Genomic DNA, 19,624 nt, shown 5'->3' on the forward strand with positions numbered 1-19,624 from the left:
AGCGCCGCGGCCGCTCGACCGAGAGCGGCACTCTCCATGGTCCGCGTTTCCGCGCGCTATATAAGTCGCGCCGGAATACCAAGCGAGCGGAGTCTGCCTGGAACCACTCTCGTGCAGATCGGATCGTACGAGCTCTTTTCAGAGCTAAACATCCGTCCAGAACGCAGGCTCGAAACACGAGTTCCAGGAGACGACTCTCCATCGTGTCCCCGGCTCCCGGAGATTGCCGTGCCATCGCCTTGGCTGGACCGGACCCGTCGTGTCGGTGTGGTGGGCACGAATACCCTTAGGAGCCTCTAAGGCGCGTGCATCTGTAACCCGTCAGTCAGGTGAGTAGAGTATATAAGCCTGATATTAAGGGGGCCGTCTCCTAGCAGATGACGGTCGCGCGTGAACACTCACACACCGCTAGAGTACACTCACACACCGCTAGACCACGTATACGTACGCGAGAATTGCTAGGATCAGGGAAATGCGTTCTGATTTCTCGATAATGCAAAGACGGGGGTTTTTATTAGTCAAAATCGCTAGATAAAAGATCAATCTAGCGCGCTGTTTGCTTCAAAAGTTGTTCTTTTACGTTTCCGAGCAATGATTTTGCAATATTCGGCTGCATGTTGCCCGTCGGAGAGGCTAGTACGCCGGCGTGATTGCAGCGCCATCTAACGGTCAACATGCGACGGGCAACATGCAGCCGAATATTGCAAAATCATTGCTCGGAAACGTAAAAGAACGACTTTTGAAGCAAACAGCGCGCTAGATTGATCTTTTATCTAGCGATTTTGACTAATAAAAACCCCCGTCTTTGCATTATCGAGAAATCAGAACGCATTTCCCTGATCCTAGCAATTCTCGCGTACGTATACGTGGTCTAGCGGTGTGTGAGTGTACTCTAGCGGTGTGTGAGTGTTCACGCGCGACCGTCATCTGCTAGGAGACGGCCCCCTTAAGCATGATATTAAGCGCCGTTTCTACGATCAACATTAGAACCGGCTGCCGGTTCTACGTTCTTTGGGCAAGGGGGGATGGGGGAGGGGGGAAACTTGGGTGCCGGTTCTACAATAGATATTAGAATCGGCATAACATTAAGCGCCGGTTCTACTATAATTGGGAGGTGGGGGGCGGGGGAAATATGGTATGCCGGTTCAACAATCAAAGGGTTTACCGACCCCTTACCGATCAACAACTCATCTTAATATCTTACCACTTATTTAGTTATTTATTGTATAATGCGTTCAATCGACACACACACACACACGCACGCACACACACAGCTACTCTACTTTACCGATTCCTAACTCTCCAGCAATTTCAAAAATGTTACCCTCCCCACCATCAATAGCTATGTACCCGAGAAGATTGTACGCATTACCGCAACTTTACAATCCCTACTTTACCGATAACGTAGCTATTCTACAATTATAAAAATGTACTTTTATTCTAATAAGGATTGAGGTGAGAAGAGTTAGTAGTATGTAGACGTTACAAAAAAAAAGTTGTTTTTATTTTTAACATGTAAAAATACATTAGAATCAACAACAACAACTCTTTACTGCATGATTCAATTGTTTATGGGAACCTCAAATCTCATTAAATCGATACATTACCACAACTAATTCCATTAACAAATTTACATGTAATCGAATGTCTCCGATGTTCGATCATTGGATCATCCTCCTGTTTCTAATTATTTATTTGTACATTACATAATCCTGCTGCTGCAAGATCAGTAGGATAGACAATATGATGGTATTGCCAGTTGTTAAAACTCTCAAGTCTTTCATATTCAAATCGATAATCAGGCAGCGGTTGTTCTTGTAACAACATATTGGGAATAAAGGCAAATGCCATTATGTAAAAGTTACGTTTGTACTGCAATATAGAAAAATAATAATATTATTATACTTAGTACAGTAATTAACTGTTGAAAAAGTATTAGATGTATATTCCAAAATATTATACTCACTACTAAGTAATTAACTGTTGTAAAAAAAGTGTAGGATGTACCTTCAATGTGTAACTCGTTTGCGTTATAACTTCATATGAACTCGCGGAGATCGGTTTTTATACCGACGAAGTGTTATCGTCTGTAGACTTATCATTTCTTATTAATTGATCAATGCATCACCGTTACAACAAATTATGTAACCTCTTTGACTCTTGTATTACGCATTAATTGATACAATCATGTTTGAGAGGTATGATCTGTTGTAGACGGCAGACTATTTGCTTTGCTTACTAATTGATAATATACTTACTTTGAAACGAATATTTGTAAATATTCCAAAGCTATATCTACCGACTACAACCAATTACCGCTGACAAAAGAGACATGAATGACGTAGCCAAGTGTCTGATTGGTTGGGTTGTAGGAGCATGCATTCTATTGGTCGAAGCGGTTACACACACTACTACTGCTACGCAGAACGATAGACTCCTCCTGCTTCTGTACCACCCCCTCTCCCCCCGGAGACTTTCCTGACCAAGAAGCATTATCTTAATGAATGCGTTGCGTAGCTTAATACACAGCTATAAAGTATACCTGTTTTTGTCAGTTATCTGATTTTTATGTATACAGTTGGACAAATATTGCGCATATGTCGAGCATTATCTTAATGAATGCATTGCATAGCTTAATACACAGCTATAAAGTATACCTGTTTTTGTCAGTTATCTGATTTGTATGTATACAGTTGGACAAATATTGCGCATATGTCGAGCTATATATATAGTCTATCGACGGTACAAGTCGATTACAGTTTAAGAAGTTTTCAGACAGCGGTGAGACAAAGTACGTATTGGTTTAATACACAGCTATAAATTATACCTGTTTTTGTCAATCTGTAAACATGACTATAAAGTATGCAATCTATTGAACTGCAGAATTCATTGAAACGAATATTTGTAAATATTCCAAAGCTATCTATCGACTACAACCAATTACCGCTGACAAAAGAGACATGAATGACGTAGCCAAGTGCCTGATTGGTTGGGTTGTAGGAGCATGCATTCTATTGGTCGAAGCGGTTACATACACACACTACTACTGCTACGCAGAACGATAAACTCCTCCTGCTTCTGTACCACCCCCTCTCCCCCCTCCCCCCGGAGACTTTCCTGACCAAGAAGCATTGTCTGTAGACTATTTTTTAGTCATCTTCAACGGTTCTTTAGACATTTTTTCATTAAAAAGTTGTTTTATTTAACCATGTATAAGATAGACACAACACATTATAATTTTAGTCATCTTCAACGGTTTTTTAGACATTTTTTCATTAAAAAGTTGTTTTATTTAACCATGTATAAGATAGACACAACACATTATAATCCACATTCATCTGTACCACGTGGTACGGTTGAATCGTATCAGGGTCCACTCCAATCGGTACATTGCCACAGCTTTTTCCATGAATAAATTGACATTTTCTCGACCATTTTTGATGTTCTATCACCGGATCATCCTCTTTTTCCCATTCATGCAGTTGTAAACCATACTCGAAACACTCCACCCAATCCTTCAAATCTATGTAGAAAAATCCTGCTGTGGCAAGATCTTTAGGATTCACAATATCATTATATTGCCAGTTATCAAAACTCTGAAGTCTCACATGTTCAATACGATAATCATGTGGTTGGTCTGGTAGGGATATTTTGCGAGCAAAGGGCATCATATAATAAATTCAGTCTGTAAGTCATATAATATTTTTATTGAGCCATTCACGAAATGTGAAAACCTCGTTCAAACAGCAATGATTACTCTTCGAGGAGTAACGATGAAGCTGACATATGTAATTTTTGTATACATGATATACCGGATCAGTTATTAATACATCGTATTTTGGACAACCAAATGTCCGATGTCGGGCGTTGGAAGGATTTAGGAACGATTGAACTTCGCGCTTTCGATTTCTCGCTCGCGACTCGCGGTGACGTGGGAGTGTACCACGCAGATCCCGGTCCGAGTGAAATTTCTTGGTATTTTGATATTCGATCTCGAGAGAGGTTTTGATTCGGGATTTAGGAGGGTGCCCGAACGGCTGGACCAAGTCCGCCTAATTCGGGTTGGATCGTTGGCTCGAACGGCTGGACCAAGTCCGTCTAATTCGAGGGAGAAAAGGATAGCGGGTTCTTGTAGGTACGCGATTTTCACTTCACTCGCACTTCGTTCCAGTCGCACGCGCACACGTCACTTTGATGAGTAGATCGTTGTAAAACCGTACGTGAATCGTAAGGAGAATTTGGTGAACGGAGGCGTTCTCTCAGATCGCGGGTGTTAACTATAAATACTTTATAGCGTCCCGATTTGTTCATCAATGAGAACTGGTTTATGGAATTCGGATCGTTGTAAACGTAGATTAGAAAAGCTACGTGAATATTGAATAGATATTCAGTGTTATGTTTGTGACTCTAGATTAAACAGTCTCGACCGACTGACTGACGATTTTGAAGTGCTCGAAATGATTTAATGAATTTGTGAATTTGTATCTGACACTCTAAGTAACAGAAAAGACGTAAGAGCGTAAGAGACTAAGACGTAAGAGCGTAAAACAGTAAGAGAGCGTCTGAACACTTTTATTAATGTCGAAATTCTAAGGTTCGTGATGAATCTAATAATCGTAACTGACACTGCCGAAATACTAGTGAGAGCTGTACTAGTTAAATAATTAATGAATTTGTGAATTTGTATCTCACACTCTGTAAGTGACGCTCTGCTCTCCGGTCCTGGCTTTTATAGGCCTGTTGCCAGGTGGGTTTGTGGTGGGGAGACAATAGAAAGAATTTCATGGTTGAGAGAGCAGGCAGTGGATCAGTGGGGGAAACAATAAGATCTTATGCCTGAGTGAGCAGGCCTTGAAATTGTTATTCCCAAAATCATTGAGGCTTGACGAGATCGCATTCCAAAGTGATGACGTCAGATGAAATCTTGTCAGACTTTAATATTAATTAATTATGCGTTTGTTTGTGACGCAAATATAAGGAGGGAGTCCGGTGACGGACGTTAGGACGTTACACTGACATATGTAATTTTTGTATACATGATATCCCGGATCAGTTATTAATACATCGTATTTTGGACAACCAAATGATTCTAAATTGATTGACGGTATTACCGCATGTGTTAGTATTTTTTGCTCAAAAGACCCCCCTTGTATGCAACTAAAGGCGATTCATAGTTACACACATAATTACGTAGTATATCATATATGTCAGCTTGATCGTATGTTTCATGACCAAAATCTTTGAATGGTATTCCGTGGATATTATGTGTACAATAACTAATGGTTCTCCGAGCAGCATATGGCAAATCATAAAAACGCATTCCAAGCTTAAAGTCGACTTTCTTGAACAACTCATCATTTGTGGTTACAATTGCTAAGTCGACTTGCTTGAATACTTTATCATCTGTAGCGACAATTGCTAACTCTTTGCAGAGAAATGTCTTCTCGACCATAAACCCATCCATATCCATAATATGAGTAATTTGATTCATCTACATAAAAAAAAAAATAAATAAAAATGTTTTTTTTAAAAATCTAAACAATGTGGAAAGTTTAGTATACTTACGGTGACAAGTAACTGATTGTAGTTGCTGCAACTTGCAATGTGCGTCTTAATGCGACAAATACGTGATGTACACTGTGACAATATTAACGGTAGACGCGTATAATGTTACAAGTAACTACTTCCGATGTAACGTGTAGTTATTGCGTTGAAGTTATAACTTCGTATGGACTTGCAAGATCATTTTATACCAACATTCCCTACCCCTATCTCTCTCTCAGTATTATTCAATAATTTTTTTACTGAAAGATTGCGAAATGTTAACAAAGTAAAAATGTTGCCAAAATGCAAATTACGCATCGGTCGTCACAGTTTTTTAATGTTTTTTAATGGTTGTTTGCAACAAGGGATATTCATACAATTCCCATGATCGAAAGCTCATACTGATCGGTGTATCATTACTCAAAATACGTAACATAGATAGCTTATGTATTTCGTCCAATGCGACGTGTGGCATTCGCCACTGAATTTTATATAGATCTAAAATAGGTTTTGTTTTGTCCGAAGAACTGTACAACGCGTTTGCATTAGTGTGAGAACGAATCAGAATTAATTCATGTCGCGCGTTTATTACAATGCGTTTATAGTCTTCGCAGAAGCCTAACAACATGCTCATGGGTATGCAGAAATTGAAATTTATCGGCGCCGTGGCTGTAGCGGTTTTTTGTCTAATCATCGACTCTTCATGAGTCCATCCAGCATTGGACAATGCATTGCTTCTCATCGTAGACAGACTAACATAATTCTTCATAGTTGTAGTGGTACCTGGATTTCTGTTCCGATCGATTTCAACCCCATTCAATTCATAGCGTATTTCATCAAACATGAATGGTATCGCATTGTTGTCTAAAGATGTTGTTTCGATAGATGAATCCCCCGTTGTTAATTCAAGTTTTCCCTCGATATATAGGAAGTTTCTGCACGGTAGCGTGTACAAGTCTTGTTGTTGAACGGGTATTCGTATCTCATCATTGTTTCCGAATGTTGTGTTGGCATATGGATTGTATGTATGTAATTCAATTTTCGTTATCCTATTGTCAAAGATTGGCACCTCTGAGATGCTCAAAATGTCATCGAACATGTTGAACTTTCACTTTTTAACAATAAGCCCCAACGATTGCAGATATTTCACGTTGTTCGTGGTCAATGATTTACTAATTGATGTATTGTTGGTTATCACATTGATTGTTGTATTATTATTATGAATTAGCATTGTGTGCTTCGTCGCGCGTGTAGTCGCACAGTGATTTCCTCACCTCGAAAATCAATTAAACGTCCCGTTTGATCCACGATATGAATCGTTAAATTGTCTATTGCTCGCGTGACGATTGGAAGATAAATGACTTGCGTAGGTGTTTCGGATATTTTATATCCTGGTGGCACCTTGGGGGCGAATTCGTGTAAAGTATGAACTAGTGCACCATTGTAGTATGATCCTGTTGTTACATTACATTCTACTCTAATTATATTCACATTGATGATATTAATAGGAGTGTTTGATGTGTGCCACATGTTTGGCTGTAAAACACGATCTGTTGAAAATCCTAAGATTGATCCAACATTGTGAGGTTTCGTAAAGTTTATACGATATTTGCTTTTAATTTCACTTTTCATTGTATTATTGTTTGCTCGTATGATTAATGGATATTCATTATCCATCGACTCTTGTGGATATCTATCGTTCAGTTCACGTGTTAAATACGCGTTTATTGCATCCAATTCATATGAACCATCAGGTATGATGATCTCATTGTCATCAAAGTAGAAACGATTGTTTCCAAGACTGGCACTGATGTTTGGTATCATATAATAAGTTTGCAAATCAACCAATCCAAGTTCGTACCCTCCATTGCTAAGATCTATAGGTGGAAAATACTTGGATGACAATGTACTGTTTCTACCAGACAGGGTGAATGTAAATGACATTATTATAAAAATTCTACAACAAAGTTTCACTGAGAAATTTCACACACAATTGCCCACACACGCTTTGAGTATATTTCTGAAAACGTTTGTGATTGTATATGATTGATGTAGTTGGTCCGAAATAGCGAATCAGCTCGACCGGCGGACGAAGATTTCCAAAACTATCAAAATATTTCACGTGTGAACCACGTTTTACATACGCGACCCAATGCGTCCCTGGCCCGTGACTGTCATCTAAATTCACTATTCCCCGCTCGTTTACCCATGCACGCCCTCGCAATTCATTACGCATAAAAACACCTCTAAAATATGGTAATTTTTTACATGCAATCATTAGATCAACGTCCGTCATAGGGTCTTTTTTTCTTTTTTCTTCTTTTCTTTTTTTTCCTTTTTTCCCCCTTTTCCGATAAACCTTTTCCACTCGTATACGGTTGTAAATATACTCCACGACCTTCCATAGCACGATTGTGTCGCTGCGCTTCCTCTAATTGTTTCTTCGCAGCTTTAGCATCGTTTATGGTTTTAATCACCCCTGCAGCACCACCAGTCAATGCTCCTATAGCGGACAAAGCAGGTAACAATAGTGGTAGAAAGCCGCCACGCTTGTCGATCGGGGGAATTCGTTTAGTGTTTTTCCTACTCCTGTTCGTATTTTTCTTTTTTGCACCCATATTGTCTCTCTCTTAAGCAGATTTTTTTCATGCACGAACATGATTGACAACACCGATATGAATGATGTTAAAGCCTCACCCCTATAAATACCATTTCATTCTCAACTGGAAAACATAAAAGAGAAGAGCATCCGTTTCATAAAACAATCTACGAATATTCATATTCCAACGCGTCGCGTGTTTGATGATCACTACAACTATACGATGCGAAAACATGGTGTGTTGTTACCAGACAATATTCGATGCGTAATAAGCGGTCCTTCTGGATGTGGTAAAACGAATGTTATGATTAATCCATAATTTTACGATAATCGTGATAATGTTGATGCATACATACATCGTGGTATTTTTCACACGTAGGTATAGTTACAGTTTCATTGGATTTAATGTCATTATTTGAATCGATACTTCGTCGTCCTCTAGATGATGATGATGATGAGGAAGTGCGACACAATGGATTCATAATAAGAAAATATGGTCTCTCTTCTTCAGGTATATTATCCGGCATGTAGTCTAGCATCACATTGTTTAATTCCATATCTATCACGCACGATAGATTATGACGTATTTCCAACATCTTGTCGAGTATCTGAGTGTATGCTTCTTTCTTATCAAGCCATGGTAAATTCTGATTCATAAGTTTGATTGGTTCAGAATCCATCGGAATCATATATGTTGTAAGACCGATAACTACAATTACAGACTCTATTATCTGTAACAATACATTTTAATATTAATTTAATATAACTCTTATATAATAAATATTGAATGACATACCTTAATAAGCATCTTTACGATCAGTAACACTCAATATGGCATAAACGACTTTGTGATGGTGGTATAGCTAACAATGACTAGAGTGAACGACTCGATGAAGCAGTACTTATATACTAATGTGTGTTTTATGAAATCTAGTTTTAGCACAGTTCCCCTTACAACATATTTTACGCGACAGCATTAGTCTGTTACAACATACTATACACAATTCTATGCATTCTTCACAATCTACATCGTGTCTAATTTTACAACATGATTCACCTCAGCTGTGTCATTTCTATTTTTAGAAATGATTCACATTCCCCCTCCCTACCTACCTACCTACCTACCAGTATTTTTAATAAAACTTGCAATAAGAGTCTAATTGGAAGCAATCGTAAAAATATCGTCGTGCCAGACGCATCTCATATCAACAAGAAACAAAAAAAACGATGATGAAGAACTCCGATGAACAATTATCCGCCCAACTTATTCGAGACATTATGGCAAATCTTAACGCGGCTACTATGAAGGAGGATCATAAGAAAGATGCAACAGGATTGGTCGATGTTAGCAGCGGTGGCAACAGCAACAACAACAACAACAAAGCAATTCCTTTCAATAAAATGTTATTAGAATTTATTATAAGTTCGTTAGACAAAACAGATGTAGAGACTCGAACTATAGAAAATGTAAAAGCTCCTGTTGCATCGAAAGGTTACGTGAATGATCATCTTGGTAAGAAAGCAATAACTATCGATGGTGTGAAATACATACGTATAGAAAATATTGGAATAGATAATGATAATTCAACAATAAAACAGTATGTAGATTCATGCATCGATATTATGAAAATCACGCTCGCTGATGAACTCCGTAAGAACGTTGATGACAAGATTGAGAATCTACGTAGAAATGTGGCCAACAATGAGTTATTGTGTGAAGCTAAGCTGAATGATATTGATAAACATGTGAAACAACATCAAGAAAAGTTGAATGAGTTTGAGAAAACGGAAATACCTGTAGATTATAGGGGATTTTTTCGTGATAAATTTTTCAAGCTAGAGGATGTCTTGATGGAAGTAATGAAGCCTGAACGGAAAACAGATCGTGAAAAATTAACCGCTTTTGCTAAAAATATTGATAAATTTAACGATAGACTTTTAACCGTTGAATTTGAAATCACTAAAACCATGGATAGAAAATTGGCGAACTTGAAGAATATGTTGATCGATAAAATCAATGATGCAAAGGAAACAGCGAATGCAAACAAATTGAATCAAGGAAAGTTGTTGCTTCTGGAACAAGCTGTGCAGGATATGCATCAAAAATTTGAAACTGGTGGCTATGAAACTGATGAGGAATTAAATGAACGATTCATCGCGTACAATGATAGCTTGCACAAAAAAGTGATTGCATTGATTGAAGAACGGAATAAAGCTCATGAAGATTTTACGAAAAATTTGAATGAGAAATTTGATGAGATTTATACGCAAATACGGCATAACAAGGAAGAGAAATTTGTGGACAAGAAATAAAAAAACAAAAAAAAAAACGTGAATGGAAGAGGATGTTACAACGCTACATAACAAGGAAGAGGAATTCTTTTTTTAGACAAAAAATAAACGTGAAAGAAAGAGGATGTCAAACATGAGTAAAGAAAAGGTGCAATTAGTTGAAGAACTGCATGCTCCAGCAAGACGTTATTTCCCATGTAGACGAGTGATAGTGCGAGGATTCGATGATCTCTGGCAAAGCTGATATCGTAGAAGTTCAACCATATGTGCGAGATAATGGAGGTCATCGATGTATTCTTACGATAATTGATGTGTTCAGTAAATATGCATGGGCGATTCCGTTGAAGAGTAAAAATGCTAACGATGTGCGTAAAGCTTTCGCTTTCGTGTTGAAGAAGGATGGTAGATCACCTAACAACTTGCACACTGATATGGGCAAAGAATTCTACAATGCGATTTTTCAAGAATATCTTAGAAAACACAACATTCATCATTATTCGACGTTTAGCATAATGAAGGCTTCAGTAGTTGAACGATTCAATCGTACGCTGAAGAACAGCATGTGGAAATTTTTCTCATTGAGTGGAAAATATCGTTGGATCGATGCGCTTCCATCGCTGATTGAAAACTATAATAATAAAAAACACAGTACCATTCGTATGCGACCTGTAGATGTGAATCGTAAAAATGCAAGAACTCTTCTATCAACAGTTTACAGCAACGTGAAGATAATGGGCCCCGCTAAGTTCAAAGTGAATGATTACGTGCGTGTTAGCAAATTCAAAATTCTATTTGACAAAGGATACACACCGAACTGGTCAACAGAAATATTTAAGATTATAGCGGTGAAACAAACGAATCCTGTTACATATATCCTGTCTGATTCAAAGGGCATACCTATTGCTGGTGGATTTTACGAACATGAGATACATGCGACTAAACATCCTGACGTATATTTAGTTGAAAAAATATTACGTAAAAAAGGAAATAAAATATATGTAAAATGGTTGGGATTGGGGGGACACATCGCATAATTCATGGATATCAAAAACTGCTATTCTTTAATATATTTTGTTTATTAATAACACATTATGTTATACATTTTACATACATGTTGTACATTGGTGTAATATATATATATATATGTATATATATATATATATATATATAATAGTTCATATGTAAAGACTATTAATAAACCCAATAAATGTGATATAATATGTATTACTAATCCAATAAATGTATGTTAAACACATTTTACATTGTGTTAATATATATAATAACATGTAACGAATATCCATAGTACAATGATTATTTTGTTGTTGCTACCTCTGGTATCATGGTGGTGCAGCATAATGCTAATATTTCACAATCAATTATTGAAGTTGAATCGAAAAACTCACTCTCTACGATTGCTTTCCAGTAGTTTTTTGATCTATTGTTACGTATAACGTTCATAAAATTCTTATATGATGTGGTAATCGCTGGAATTAGTGATTTTAATCCATTATACATACTATCAATGCATAATTCTAGTTTCAACATTCTGTTGAAAGTTCGTTCAATGATGTATAAAGATGTAAAAGCATCATATATTTTGAACATGTCAATATTATCATAATTAGCTAATTCAAGTGTTAAATCCCCAACACGTTTTTTATATGGTTCATGAGCAAGTTTACCTTTTACTATGTATGAAAGAAATTCTCTCATACTCAACAACTCTTGCCATGTGTTCATGCCAAATCTGATTTCTTTACCACATGTATCACCGATAGCCATTTCTACAATAATATTTGATACGTCTACAATACGTATGCCTATATTTCCAAAAATTTAAAACTATTACTCGCTATAGAATATCTTCTAGCCATTACGCGAGCGGCAGGTACTCCTTGAGGTGTGTATATTGGACGTGATATGATGTGGGGTGAAGCAGTTTCCTGATCTTGAGGTTGTTGCACAACATGCTGAAACAGCGCCGTCTGCTGAGGTTGTATAGGCTGTTGCAATAGCTGCTGAAGCAGTGGTTGCTGTTGAGACTGCTGAGCCTGTTGCAATGTCTGCTGAGAATGTTGAGGTTGTTGAGGTTGTTGAGACTGTTGAGGTTGCGACGACTGCCGCGGTTGCGGCGTATGTTGAAGCTGTAGCGCTGATGGAATATCTAAACATCTATTAATTCAAAAAATAAAAACATTTATTACATCAAAATTAATAAAATCTTTTAATGATTCTTCAATTCTTTTTTTACTTACAACTGAAATTTTCGTTTTTTCCAAGTGTTTGCCATACGTCGGTCAGTCTCGCGTTCCTCAACATCATTCTCGTCTGTGTCAATTGGTTGCTGTTTTTTCGGATTCTTCTGCTTGTTACGCAACATATTGCTTATATAAACTTCGTACAGTATTGAAATGTAGAGTACAAAATTGTATGTTCACAACTAAAGTGTTACAGAACTGCACTAAAATGCTTGTACTACAGTCTAGATATTCCGACTGATTCTGACTTAATGCTGGTCAGTTGACGAAGAGCGCATTTTATAGTATACACATTGCTACCCCTTCCATAATAACAAGCTAATCCCCATAGTGACTTCATTGTTACAGGTAGATAACCTCTGAGTTCATCACCACCCATAAATCATGTTTTTTTTCCCTTATTAGCGAAACACAAATACCAAGTGCCGATAACATAATGAAGAGTTGAGTATTGCTACCCCTACCATTCAGATTGCAACAAGAGAATCTTCACAATGACAGACAAATAATCCTTGGGCTCATCAGATGTACATCGAGTTTAATAAGTCTTTTAGAATAAATTTTTTTACCAATCAGCATGTAAACAATCTTTAAAAACTATAATAATTTATAGTAAGTTCAATTTATGCTGTAATGCCCCCAAGGAAAAGTATTAATTAAATTTGTACAAATATATCGCTTATCATCGTATGGACTTAATGCCAATTTCATTTCCGATACTGAATGTACACCTGATGCTGTACTGATATTATATGTTTATGATTAATACTTTTTTCGATACATTTTTTAAGACAATTCATGTAATCTGTGAAACTTATACTCTTAACAGTAACATTAGTTCGGACACCTTTTATTTTTTTCGTTTCACAATATGTATCATTATCATCACGCACGCGAATAGCATACATTTTTGAGCGAAGACCTACAAACTCTGTCATAATTTTACCACCGTTCTCATCCTTCATCAATCCTAGTACTTTTTTGTTTGCTATAGGAACATCGTACACATTGTTTACATTATAATTACTAGTGTCATATTTATGAATATCATGTTTCAACATCTCATACGCATCATCGCAAGTAATCTCATATATTAAACTGTCCGTGTCTGTGTATAAAATTTTGTTACAATTTTGTTGTAAATTGGGCAACATATAATCGTAATGAAAGCTGTACAAGTGTGTTTTTGATATATCAAGCACAGACATGCCTATATACATAGGCTTGTAAAATTTAATAATCATTTTTTTCATCTGAACAGCTACAAAATCCTCAGAAAAAACTGTTCAACTGTGGAAATTTGGTCTGGATATTAATCGTTCGACACCGTATCGTCCGTTCCATCGAGACATTAATTGCACATTAACATGATTTCGAACATTTTCCATTGTTTTTTCAAATACTGCATTATTCATTAATTTAAATAAATTCTTTAAAAACTTATTGGTTGCGTTTGTGCGTAATGTAGTGTTCAAATCAATATAGCTGCGCAACCATGGTGACTGTTTAAACTCTAGAATTCTATGAATTTTTCGTAATTTCAGGTTATGCTTCAAACATTGTTGTAGATATCGATAGTGAACAACGTATCGCTCCTTATCGTGAAGCGTTGCCATCAATTTTTTCTGATTCGAACCAACCACCGATGTATAGTGATTTGGACAAAATGGAAGATCGGAATGAAGATCATGAATTTCGCGCGGATACTCTATATCCACTTCCACAATGTATCCTACGGGGCTGTCAATTGGAATTGATTGAATATCATAATTATTTAACTGATCATCATCATTAATCCATCGAAACTCTCTGTGCGGTAGAGGCTGTGACATAGCCCAACCATACAAATTGTTAACATCAAAATACATTAGATATGTAGATGGCTTGTTAGAATCATATGTAGGTAAATACTTATTATTCGCGATCGCATATCTGTGAGAACATTGACTCAATCCACCGCGTATTCCTCGTTCCACGAACAAAAGCATGTCTACATCAGTGAATAATTCCAATTCGATACCAGTCGTTTTTAACATTACGTCCCATGCGAAACCGGGGAGCGTGTAATAATGCGCCGGATCATGTTTATAATTCTTGAGACATTCGTTGCGAAAATTTTCGAAAACATCAGCCAACAACAAAATATCCACTTTTAAGTACAAATCACTATACTGTCCTAATGTTTTTATACTAAACCGTGACCAAACCGTATTCACATGATGATAATCGATGTCTGTAATCTCGCTGTCGTTCAGCTGATTGTAAAATGAATCGCGAGATGGTAAACATGTATCATTTAATTTATCATATGTTGGTACATAGTCATATGGAAACACACCTTTTCTGGTTAACAGGTCAAAATCATTATCGGATAGATGTGTAAATTGACTTCGTACAACATTTAATTTATTTTTATCTAAGTATGATGACAGCTGCTCAAGACTAGAATTCAAGAATTTGAGTGAATCGATAAAACGGAATTTTATAAACCGTACATTGATTGTCTTACCATCAATAATATTATCCGATATTTCACAGTTTTTTGTAAACGAGATATACTTCTCTTTTGTCAACGGTAAAACATATATCTTCCCTGGAAACGCGTTTGCCAGTTCTTTGATTATAAAATGTGCATCACGATGCTTTATAGCCTAAATTACAAACTCTGTGCTGGACCACGATACATACCGGTAAAATGGCAATGATCACGTATTTTAGTCTCAGATCTAACAAATGGTTTCTCACATATGTGACAATGTGTAGCTGTCTTAAACATTAGATTTTGCATTTTTGTTAGATTGCTCATTGGTACTATATTATTAAATATTGGCAATAATTCGTTACTTATTTTATGTAACTCTGTAGCAAACCATGTGGAACAACCTTCTTTATCACGATAAGCGTCATATTTGCACAAAGAAGCATCGTAACTATGGTGTCTGTTCTTTATTCGTATAATTCTTAAATCGTAACCACTTGTCTTCTTCTGTAGAAGGAAGCTCCAAAGCGTCTAATCTCTGTTGCGTATTGAAATATTGTAAGCACCTGGAAGAATACTGATTTAGTTATTTACTAAAACATTAAAAAATTTGTTTTTTCTTCCGATGTTCCCGCTTACTGAGTTGTGCTGAAACCAATCGTGACAAATGTTTAATGCAAGCATAATGTGTATGCTTCAATTCACGATTTTGTAAAAGCAGTAAATTGACGTGCCTTTGTAGCTTCTTCTTGGTCATATGAAACGTTGTAACTTTATTGTTTTCACTCCATTCAAACACATTCACTGAAATACGATTTTTTCTTTCAAATTTTCTAATGTCTTTGAACGACATAGGTGTTTGAAAATCATCAATGTTTGAAAGCACATTTTTGTAGTGTGGATATGATGATGTGCGTGATGCATTATTTTGGTTTGGATATAGACCTGCTACTATAGCCCAAAAAAAAAACAGGCATTATCATTACTGATTACATTGGTAACAGCTCTTTTTGCCATTATTGTTCGAGGTATAACCGCATCGATGCAACCAGCTTGTAATGGTTGATATTTATTACAATTAACTATTAAATGTAGTATCGTAGTTAATGCCCATCCGTTGTCTCGTTCTTGAAACTCCTCCATCGATGCTAATATAATTGGTACAACATCTTTTATATACCACTTGCGTAGATTACATGTTTGAAACAGTGCAAAATTTCGAGTACCAAAACTTTTCACTGACACCTGGTTACGTAGCACAAATTCCGCCTCCAACATAATGTTTACTTTCGGCGATAAGTGAACGTTTAATAATTCACTAATCCGATTAATGACCATTTGTCTAGCATGTTGTAGAACTATGGAGGTTCAGAATCTGTATGGACTAATGTAGCAGAATAGCTATGATATCGGTAAAGTAGGGATTGTGGAGTTGCGGTAATGCGTACAATCTTCTCGGGTACATAGCTATTGATGGTGGGGAGGGTAACATTTTTGATATTGCTGGAGAGTTAGGAATCGGTAAAGAAGAGTAGCTCTGTGCGTGTGTGTGTGTATGTGTGTTTGATCGGTGGTAACACACAATTGTGGAATAGCCGCGCTATTGGCGGTCCGATTGAATGCATTATACAATAAATAAATACATAGGTGGTAAGATATTAAGATGAGTTGTTGATCGGTAAGGGGTCGGTAAAGTGGGGTTACTACATAGTAGAGTAATGGTCGGTAAAGTAGAACACAATTTACCGTCATTACCCCTCACCCCTCACTCAACCCCTCTTGCCTATGATTGGTAAACCTCCCACCCCCCATCACCCCTTGCCCTTTGATTGTTGAACCGGCACCCTCTTTCGCCCGCCCCTCACACCCCCTTGCCCATTGATTGTTGAACCGGCACCATCTTTTCCTCCCGCCCCCACTCCCCTTGCCCAAAAATCGTAGAACCGGCAGCCGGTTCTAATGTTGATCGTAGAAACGGCGCTTAATATCATGCCGGTTCTACGATCATTGATCGGCTTATATACTCTACTCAGGTGCTTCTGTGTGAGAGTTACGGCACCACTCGGCTCTCCGACCGTCCAGCACGGAGCGATTGGCCTCCGGCCCTGTCCGTGGGTTGAACCTTCTCGGTTCAAAGTCGCGATTTGGTGTGGCGACGGCGGGTACGAAACTCTCAGGTGCCTCTGAGATACGTACGAACCGTGGTTTGTCCTTCAGGTGCTTCTGAGGGAAAACCGCGGCGCCTACGCTGCGTCGGGCCGTGACCTCCGACCGTATCCTGTCACCTCCGACCTACCAGCGCAAATCCGAGGAGACTCCACGAAGTCTCCGATACCGCGTTCCGCACCGCCGAACTTCGGGAACCGTTTCCGCGAAAGCGCGCGCCGCGTACCGGTTAGTTGTTAGTTGTTCCCGACCGCCTGAACGCTTTTATAATTACCGTCGGATTATTTTTTTCTGTTCATTACTAGACCAGGGACGTCGAACCAGCTAGCGAGCAGTCGTAGGCTCCGTCCGCCGACATCGCGGTCATCATACTACATTTTGTTACGCGGCCGGATTCGCCGGCCTGTACGAAGGATCATTTATTTGTTTTATACGTTCTTTCTCTAATACTCGCAGTGCGAGAATAAAGTTCAGTTTTACCCGATTTCGCCTTCACTTCATTAATTTACCCGTCAGAACCCTGGTCGACTCCTGAGCTACGGGGCATCACGAAATCGGAACGTTACATGGCGCCCGAACAGGGACCTGTTTAAAGCGATCAGACGGTACGGTTCTAGGAATAGGTTTCGTCGGCAATCGCGTGCGAAGCCCGCGAAAGTCACAGGGGATAACCCCGGTTAGTGTTTGTTAGAATCCGTTCTTAATTATGTACGCGTGGTTATTTATTTATCTGTTTCGTTACTGTTTAGCGCATACGCGCCCGTAGTGCACGGACCAATTTGTTTAGTTACGTTCATATTTATGTAGGCGTAGTTATTTATTCACGCGCATACGCGTCTACAGTGCGCATCGATCACCAAAACATCCGTCGTTTCGGCGTAAGGGACTACTGCGAGTTCCCAGAAATTTTTTTTTATTTATTATTGAGCGCGATTGATTATTGATTGTCCGCGCACCGGCCTGGAATAACGCTCCCGATCAGACCAAACGTTCGATTAGTCCGCGTTCTCGCGTCCGCGTCAAGGAAGCACCATGGGTGTCTCATGGGTGTATCGTCTGAGGAAGGAACAGCTCATCCAAGAGCTGCACGCACATGGAATCGGCACCGAAGGGACTGTGGTTCAAATGCGCCAAAGATTGGTGGCTTATGTACGCCGCAACCTGGAAATCTTTTCGGAGAAACCGGAAGATGATCCTGACTACAAGGAGGAAGCCGACGTTACCAAAGATCTGCTCGACTTCCACGATGAACTAGCAGCCGGCCTATTCAATTCGAGCACCTCCACCCCGCTGCGCAATAATCAAACGGCGAGAAACGTGCCCGAACTGGCTGCGGCACCCCCAGCCGTAAACACTGTCATCGACCAGATGAGAAAATGGAACTGCCACTTCGATGGCCGTGATCCACACGGGATTCTCGAACGTGTGAACGAACTTCAACGGGCCTACCACCTGTCGGACCGGCACATACTGGAGGGTTTCCCCGAACTACTAAGGGGAGACGCCCAACTCTGGTATAGGTGTGTGGCCCCGTCCGTCACCTCGTGGATCGGGCTGCAGGAGCAACTACGAGAATACTACCTGCCGCCGGGAGAGCGACGCCACCTCGACCGACAGATCGCCGATCGACGACAGGGACCGAACGAAAAGATTCTGCCCTACGTCACGGCCATGACAACGCTTATCCGCCGGCGTGGGGGATACTCGCTGGAACAGGAACTAGACGCCGTCTACTACAATATGAGAGGCGAGTCCCAGCTCCGAATCCGCCGAGACGAGATAAAAGGGGTCGCCCAACTCATCCAACGAGTGGGAGAGATCGAAGAGATCCTCATGACCATGAAGAAAGAGGCCAACAGTTGGAGAACGGAAGGGGCACGATCATCGTACGCCAAACAAGAGGCAACCCACAGAACAGCCACGGCCGTTACAACACCATACTCCCGGACCACACACTGCTGGAAATGTAAGCAACCAGGTCACGACCGTTTTGAGTGTACAAACCGACAATTAAAATTCTGCTCTTTTTGCGGCAGCGACGGGGTCCTAACGCGCGATTGTGAGTGCCACCGCGGAATCCAGGGAAACGAATCACTGGCCGGGCCAAAATAACTTACAACCCGGCCATTGATCCTCCCGAGAACAGGATCTTCATAGGCTTTACCGTCAGCGACCACTACACCGAGGCGGTCCTCGACTCCGGCTCCGTCTGTTCCTACGTCAACAACGCCATGGCCAGAAAATGCGTTACCGCAGGATAGCAGATAGCCAAGGAAAACACACTGG

The 19,624-nt window shown here is 39.2% G+C and overlaps 2 protein-coding genes across 3 annotated transcripts; one reads left to right on the forward strand and one right to left on the reverse strand.

Annotated features, from left to right (window-relative positions):
• The first annotated feature begins 72 nt into the window (after positions 1 to 72).
• On the forward strand, positions 73 to 19,515 carry LOC143213465 (activity-regulated cytoskeleton associated protein 2-like). 2 transcript variants are annotated; one of them, XM_076433358.1, is made up of 2 exons: positions 73 to 329; positions 17,644 to 19,457. In XM_076433358.1, the coding sequence occupies exon 2, from the start codon at positions 18,371 to 18,373 to the stop codon at positions 19,448 to 19,450; it is 1,080 nt and encodes a 359-aa protein (XP_076289473.1). In that variant the 5' UTR covers positions 73 to 329; positions 17,644 to 18,370; the 3' UTR covers positions 19,451 to 19,457. The 2 variants fall into 2 exon arrangements, with proteins under 2 accessions (XP_076289473.1, XP_076289474.1); XM_076433359.1 differs by lacking the exon at positions 73 to 329 and having other exon boundaries at positions 17,076 to 19,304; positions 19,375 to 19,515.
• Positions 11,293 to 12,930, reverse strand: LOC143213467 (uncharacterized). The gene is made up of 2 exons (XM_076433362.1): positions 12,691 to 12,930; positions 11,293 to 12,607 (listed from the first exon to the last, which is right to left on the reverse strand). Exons 1-2 carry the CDS (start codon positions 12,813 to 12,815, stop codon positions 12,256 to 12,258), a joined length of 477 nt encoding a protein of 158 aa, XP_076289477.1. The 5' UTR covers positions 12,816 to 12,930; the 3' UTR covers positions 11,293 to 12,255.
• Positions 19,516 to 19,624: the final 109 nt, after the last annotated feature.

Source organism: Lasioglossum baleicum, chromosome 11, assembly GCF_051020765.1.
Source record: "Lasioglossum baleicum chromosome 11, iyLasBale1, whole genome shotgun sequence".
NCBI lineage: Eukaryota > Metazoa > Arthropoda > Insecta > Hymenoptera > Halictidae > Lasioglossum > Lasioglossum baleicum.

Bases quoted from the DNA above. Each gene is read 5' to 3' on its own strand.
- LOC143213467 (XM_076433362.1), bottom strand. From the start codon at position 12,815: ATGTTGCGTAACAAGCAGAAGAATCCGAAAAAACAGCAACCAATTGAC. The intron at 12,608-12,690 runs GTAAGTAAAAAA...TTGAATTAATAG, and splicing joins AAAAAACGAAAATTTCAGTT to ATGTTTAGATATTCCATCAG.
- LOC143213465 (XM_076433358.1), top strand. From the start codon at position 18,371: ATGGGTGTCTCATGGGTGTATCGTCTGAGGAAGGAACAGCTCATCCAA.